Source organism: Microtus ochrogaster, chromosome 6 (genome assembly GCF_000317375.1).
Source record: "Microtus ochrogaster isolate Prairie Vole_2 chromosome 6, MicOch1.0, whole genome shotgun sequence".
Lineage (NCBI taxonomy): Eukaryota > Metazoa > Chordata > Mammalia > Rodentia > Cricetidae > Microtus > Microtus ochrogaster.
The window spans coordinates 46,432,184-46,439,450 of NC_022013.1; the positions used below are offsets into that span (position 1 = coordinate 46,432,184).

General features: G+C 41.5%; 1 protein-coding gene across 1 annotated transcript; it reads left to right on the plus strand.

The window, feature by feature from the left end:
• The first annotated feature begins 460 nt into the window (after positions 1–460).
• LOC101990111 (olfactory receptor 2T2) lies at positions 461–1,429 on the plus strand. The gene has a single exon (XM_013346826.1). The coding sequence runs from the start codon at positions 461–463 to the stop codon at positions 1,427–1,429; it is 969 nt and encodes a 322-aa protein (XP_013202280.1).
• Positions 1,430–7,267: the final 5,838 nt, after the last annotated feature.

Here is a 7,267-nt window from a genome sequence, read left to right on the forward strand (position 1 = left end):
GAAAAAAATGAACTACTGACATTAATTTAATGAAGTAATGAACTACACTAGATGCAAGATAGAATGAATATCGAATAGTTGCAAAAGGCATAGAAAATTCAGCATGAAGTGATAAGACTCAAGAATTATGTAGGACGTGGTTCAAAATATAAGGAAAAAACTTTTAAAAGTACCATTGTTGATGCTTACATTTACTTCTTTCATCCAGCTTAGTTTAGATTCATGATGATACATCAGAATGGATGAACTTGAGTTTAAACTTTGACTTGCGTAATATCTTACTGCAAATATTCAAGCCAGAAATCAAGAGGGTTAGGAGATGAACATTCTTTCCTATAACCTATATTGTTTGGGCCACTGCTAATGCCAAGTGCTTCACAAAACCCCACAAAAACAGATAATTAGTTGACTCTCCAACTCTTTATTTCTACAGCCCACGGAGCTGCCATGCACTGTGGAAATGGAGTCAATTTACCAGAACTCCACTGACTTCATCCTGCTGGGCCTCATCACACACCCTGCATTTCCGGGGCTGATCTTTGCTGTGGTCTTCTCCATCTTTGTGGTGGCTGTAACTACCAACTTGGTCATGATTATGCTCATCCGTGTGGACTCACGTCTTCACACACCCATGTACTTCTTGCTCAGTCAGTTGTCCATCATGGATACGGTTTACATCTGTATCACTGTCCCCAAGATGCTCCAGGATCTCCTGTCCAAAGACAAGACCATTTCCTTTCTGGGATGTGCACTACAAATATTTCTGTATCTTACCCTGGTTGGGGGAGAGTTTTTCCTGTTGGGCTTCATGGCTTATGATAGGTTTGTGGCTGTGTGCAACCCTCTACGGTACCCCATAATCATGAGTCCGAGAGTGTGTTTGCTTATGGTGCTGGGTTCTTGGGCCGGTGGGTCTTTGGATGGATTCATGCTGACACCTGTCACGATGAGTTTTCCCTACTGTGGATCTCGAGAGATCAACCACTTTTTCTGTGAGATCCCAGCTGTGCTGAAGCTATCCTGCACAGACACATCGCTCTATGAAACCCTGATGTACGCGTGCTGTGTGCTGATGCTTCTCATCCCGATCTCCATCATCTCAGTCTCCTACACGCGCATCCTCATCACTGTCTACCACATGAGCTCTGCCGAGGGCCGGCGGAAAGCCTTCGCCACCTGTTCCTCCCACATTATAGTGGTCAGCATCTTTTATGGGGCAGCCTTCTATACCAACGTACTGCCCCATTCCTACCACACCCCTGAGAAGGACAAGGTCGTGTCGGCCTTCTACACCATCCTCACTCCCATGCTGAACCCCCTCATTTACAGCTTAAGGAACAGAGATGTGGCTGCAGCTCTAAGAAATGTCCTGCGGAAACATGGCTTCTCCCGCACATTACAAGTCGGGCACGTGCCTGGGAAATACTAGCAGGATGGAGCAACACTCCGGTGTGGATGCTGTAATCTTACTGTGAAATACACTATTTGTTCCCCTCAGCATCAGTTAATCATCTAAAGCTTACCACCCAGCAATAGCTCTCTGTTGTACTCACCAGTTAACAATGAGATGTAAAATCAAAGGCAGAGAGATCCAGCATCACTGACTTTCCTGTCTGAATTCAGCAGCAGCGTGTGTCAGCATTCTCAGCCAAACTGCACTGTGAATCTTCCCAGGCAAGATGAACATCCCTCTGGAGCGCCCTGTACTGGTATCTTTATGTGTATCATTTGACCATATGTTCTTTGTGTCGGTATTAATTACGAACATCTTTGGGGGGTGGAGCCTACAAACTACCCATGCTAATTCATATTCTAAAGCTGAATAATCTCAGTCCTCCTTGCCAGCTTTTTAATGCAAAAGTGCCAGGAGTGCTTTCCAAGTCTTTGAGGATTTAATTTTAAATATAACATCAAACATTAAACATTTCTTAATGATGAGAATGTAATTTTATTTTAAGAACCAGAAAAACAGGTGCCTGATTTGCTGCATACATAAAATCTCAGTTATATGTTTGCCTAAATAACATCTGCATAATACACATGCATGTTAATATGCCAGTGTGGATATGGGTAAGGCTCTACTGCTAGATTAAGAGATACAAGCAATCAATGGTTATTGAGGAAGGGAGCATTAGTATTCTCATAGTACAAGCCTGCCAATATATTATACAATCCCATGTGGTCATTCCTAAACATGTATACATACAAGAAATTGACTCAAAAGATTTATATATATGTTTATATATAAATGATATATATGTTATATGATATATATAACATAACACCAATAGAGGAAGTCAGAAATAGGGGGACATGGGATTACTTAGTGGAGAGATAAGGTTATAGATTATACAAATTATATAAATACAGTATAATCATATATGACATTATCAACAAGTTTTAAAATTAAAAACACAAAAGAAAGGCCACCAATAACCATACATTTTCTCCTACAAGAAACACACATCACTAGCAAAGATTTCTACCACCTTAGGGTAAAAGGATGAAAAGGGCTTTCCAGGAAAATGAAACTAATAAGCAGGCAGGTGTATCTATTCTAATATTCGATAAGAATAGACTTATAACTAAGTAAAAATAGGAATGACAAAGTTTCTCCATCAAGGGGACAACATCCATCATGTTAATGTTATAATCTGAACATACGTGAATCAAACACAGGAACCCCTAATTTCATCAAGAGCAAGCCATGTAAGACACAGTTTAATTATAACGCAGTGGTAGTTATAACCTCAGTACCCTATTCTTACCAATAATTAGGTCATCTAGACCCAGAAATTGAGAGAGAAACATTGGAGTTAAATGACACAGTGACCAAATTACCTAATGCACATGTACAGAACATTCCACTCAAAGATAAAAGAATGAACATTAAAAGACAAAACAAAAAGAGAACTACAAGTCAATATCCCTCATAAACATAGATGCAAATATTCTTAATAAAAATATTTGCAAATCAAATACAAGCAAATATCAAATAGATAATCCACTATAGCCAAGTTAGTTTTATACCAGAAATGAAGGCATGGTTCAAAATCATATAATTGGATTTAAAAACAAATGTCATATTATCAATGATGCAGAAAAGGGTTTTCATGCTATACAATATGACTTTATAAAAAAAAGTTATAGAAAGAGTATGACTAGATTACACCCCAACATCATAAAGCCTACATACAAGAAAATCCACAGCCAGCATTGTCCTAAGGATCTGGGCTGCCACCTGAGGCCATGTTGCTGTTCAAGGGCCATGCAGTCACTGGGTCCATGCAGATATGCATGACCTGCAATACCAACTTGGACCTTAGTAATGTCCTGGCCCAGGCTGATGACAAGGACCATGTCTGGGTCTGTGGTCCAACTATAGTCAGGGTCTGTATTGATAACCATGGTCTGTGTTGCCAGCAAGGGCATCATGGATGACCACCTAAGAACATGTTAGTGTTCAAAGGCCATGCCAGTGCCAGGGCCATAGAGATCTGAGTGACCTGTGCTGCCATCCAGGGCCATGGTGTCATTAGATTTAGGCTGCTACCCAGAGCCATATATCTGAGTCTAGGGCCCTGGCACAGCCACAGTCTGTGTTGATGTCTGTGACGTCTGCCACTGCCAAAGACTGAGACTAGGGATGAACAGAGTGTGTCCCACACCTCACTGGCTGCAACACTAGGGATAACTGGACCTGCCTCCTACCATCTGCATCACTAGGGAGAGTGGGCAGCTCTCCCTTGCCAAGGCAGCACAGTAGAGCTGATCCCCTTTACTGGGATGCAGGTGAGCCAGCCCAGAAGGGATGAGAGTGGGAGAGGTAGGACCACTATTTGTCTGTCGCATGGTGGCATGGGCAAGGGAGAGATGCACCCCTTCGCCCCTTGACACATACGGAAGGGAGAAAAACTCTTCCTGGGGTCATGAGAGTGGGTGAGCCACCCCTGGCCCTCATCAGCTGCAGAACTTGGGAGAGTGGGCCTTGCACCACATCTGGGAAACACAAAAGAGTTGAGCCTGTGGATGGGGACACTAGTGTCTGGTCCTATGAACATGCATGACAGACCTGGTCCCACCCTTCATCTGCTATGTGGTAGGGGGCTGACAGGGAGATGCCCTCCTTCATCCTCCACCCCTTGATGCCTCTGGTAGGTGGAAGAGCTGTGCTGAGGCCCTAAGAATGGGAGGACTTGTCCTGTCCCTCATAAGTTGTAGCACTTGGGAGAAAGGACCCTATACCTCACTCAGGCAACACAGTAGAGCTGACCCTGTTGGCAGGGGGTGCAGGTAAGCTGACTCTGGGTGCATAAGAGCAAGAGAGCCAACTTTGACCCAATCTGCCATGTGGTGACATGAGCAAGGGAAGAGGCCCTCCCCTGTCACCTGTGGCAGACAGGAGAGCTGGCCTTGGGGACATGAGAGTGAGAGAGCTGGCCCTGCTCCTTACTGACTGCAGCACTGGGGAGAGCTGGCCCTGCACCTCACCACCTGTAGCACTGGGGAGAGTGGGCCCTGAATCTCACCTGGGCAAACAGTAGAGCTGGCCTGATGGTGTGGGTGCAGGTGATCCAGACGCGAGGGCATGAAAGCAGAACCATCTCCACTCCTTGCCACCTGCTGTAGTGGGGTTGGTAGGTAGGGCAATGTTAGAGGCCTCACCCTGGGGGTTTGATGAGGGAAACCTGGAGGGATGATCATCCTGTCTACAACCCAAGGCCCAGAACCAGAGCTATGAATTAGTTCACCCCAACATCCACCTCATCTGGGAACTGCTGGAGCATGTGAAGAGGCCAGACCTGCAGGTAAAAAGCTGCAGAATCTCCATGACATAGGTCAACTACAGGATATTCAAGAGGAGTCCCAGTGAGGACCCAGTATCAAGGGTGGAGCAGAAGCCAGAGGCCTTGAAACAGACAATGACTCACAGCAATGAACACTTACAACTAAAGGTAAGTGGACTAAAGGGCAAACTGTGTGACTCGCTGGGTCACACCACAGTTCCTAGGCTGAGACTCTTTTCTTTTTGTATGTTAGTTTATTAATTTGTTTTTGTTTTGTTTTTCTTTAAATTTTATTTTATTTGTGAGGTGAAGGTTGAAAGGGCAGATTTGAAGGGACAGTGAAATGAATGGGATCAGAACACAGGATGTAACTTTCACAAATAATCGATAAAAATCAATAAATAAATATGTGAATATATTATATGCGGATTTAATGAGCTTAGAGCACTTGGAGTGATAAATCTCTCCTAAAGAGCCTTATACTATTTATCAAAGCTCCAGTGGCAGGCATAGGAAGCCTTTCTTCACATACGTGTTTGGGGGAATCCAAGGGATTTCCAAAGGGCATAGGATATTATTGTTGTTCTTATTGTTCACCTAGAACTTAAAGGCAAAACATTATTGCTGAAGAAATCACACAGTTTGACATTGGTTTTAGAGAAATTAAATTGAAACTTGTAGTGAGAAAGGGTCTGCTTTTTGTTCCAGCCACTTGGCTAGCTTAACCCCTGAAATAATCACACAGAAATTGTATTAATTAAATTACTGCCTGGCCCATTAGCTCTAGCCTCTTATTGGCTAACTCTCACATCTTGATTAACCCATTTCTATTAAATCTGTGTATCACCATGTAACTATGGCTTACTGGCAAGATTCTAACCTATGTCCGTTGCAGGCAGAAGATTCATGGCATCTGCCTGTCTGTCCTTCTTCCCAGCATTCTGTTCTGCCTTCCTCCTATCTAAGTTCTGCCCTATCAAAAGGCCAAGGCAGTTTCTTTATTCAACCAATGAAAGAAACACAAATACAGAAGGATCTCTTAGACAATTTCCCCTTTTCTGTTTAAACAAAAAAGAAAGGTTTTCACTTTAACGTAGTAAAATTACATATAACAAAAACAGCTATCAGGCAAGAATTACAATTACAATATTTATATCTATTTTATTTTTTACCATAACAAAGGAAAACTATAACTATCCATTCTTCAACTCTATCAAAGACTCCAGAAGGATATAATATTACTTAAGTAAACGAGAAGTAAGCAACTTCCAAAACTCTAGAATTGACAGAGACATCTTGCTGTCTATACAATCACCCAAAGGTTTTCTGTACCATTGGGGCATCCATCTTCAGCCTACAAGCCCATAGTATCAAGCAGACACTTCCATGAAGCAGAAAAATTCAAAGACAGTTCAGTCACACTCTTCTGTATCCTGCAGAATGTCTCACAGACTCTTTCATAAAGCAGGAACCCTGAAGAACCATCTTACCTTTAGTCAAGTTCAGCAGTCATCTCTCTGTGGGTTCTTCATGTCCAGTTTATGCATCAGTCCAGGAAAGAGCAGTTTTCTTGCCCAAATGGCCAACCAACTCCATAAGCAGACTCTTCGATGCTCATCTTCCTCTTGAAGCAGATTTGTGCTGCTAGGAGCAGATGTGTCTCATTGTCATGAAATGTCCTAAGTTATTAAAACATTTTAAATGCCATATTCTGTAGTCTTTGGAAGATATGAAGAATGAATATCTGAAATATAACTATACACATCTAGAAAATCTAACATGACTACAAACTTGACTATTATAGACGATTATCCATTAACAACCTATATTTCCTAATTATACATTACATTTTTTAAATGAACTACTCAATCACAATACCTTAATCAAGATCAGAAATACATATACATATAACAAAATTGACCTTAAATTTATATCAACAAAGCAAAATCCATACCAGTGTAAATTATTCATATCTATATCATATCCCCCTTTAGATATAATAGAACATTTATAAACAATATTTGAGAATAAGGGCATAGTTATTTCTCTCTAAACTGCTTCATGCTGAATGGGGGCGCTGTTATTCAGATCTTTCATGGCGTATTCTGTTCATCTCAGTTGGCACTTGAATGAAGTAATTTTTTGAGGATGTTCACAGCAACCTTTCAGGAAGGCGTGGTCTATCAAACCATACTTGCCTGGAGGCAAGCCATAGGTACTCATCTTCTGTGAAAACAAAAGAAGAACCTCTTTTCCAAAGCAACATATCCTTAGACCCAAATTCTGAAGTCATAATACTTTTATAATATACATGGTGGTTTAGCCTAGCAGCCCATAAAATGAAATGTCTCTCTGTACTTAGCTCCTTCACAGCAAAAAATTTAAAGAAAACACAATAATACATAGAATCCAGACTCTCTGTGAATTTTCCATTTTTTTTCACTTTTTATTTTATTTTTTTGGATTTATTTATTTATTAA

What these genes read in the sequence shown, in the direction of transcription:
- LOC101990111 (XM_013346826.1), top strand. Translation starts at nt 461, where the DNA reads ATGGAGTCAATTTACCAGAACTCCACTGACTTCATCCTGCTGGGCCTC.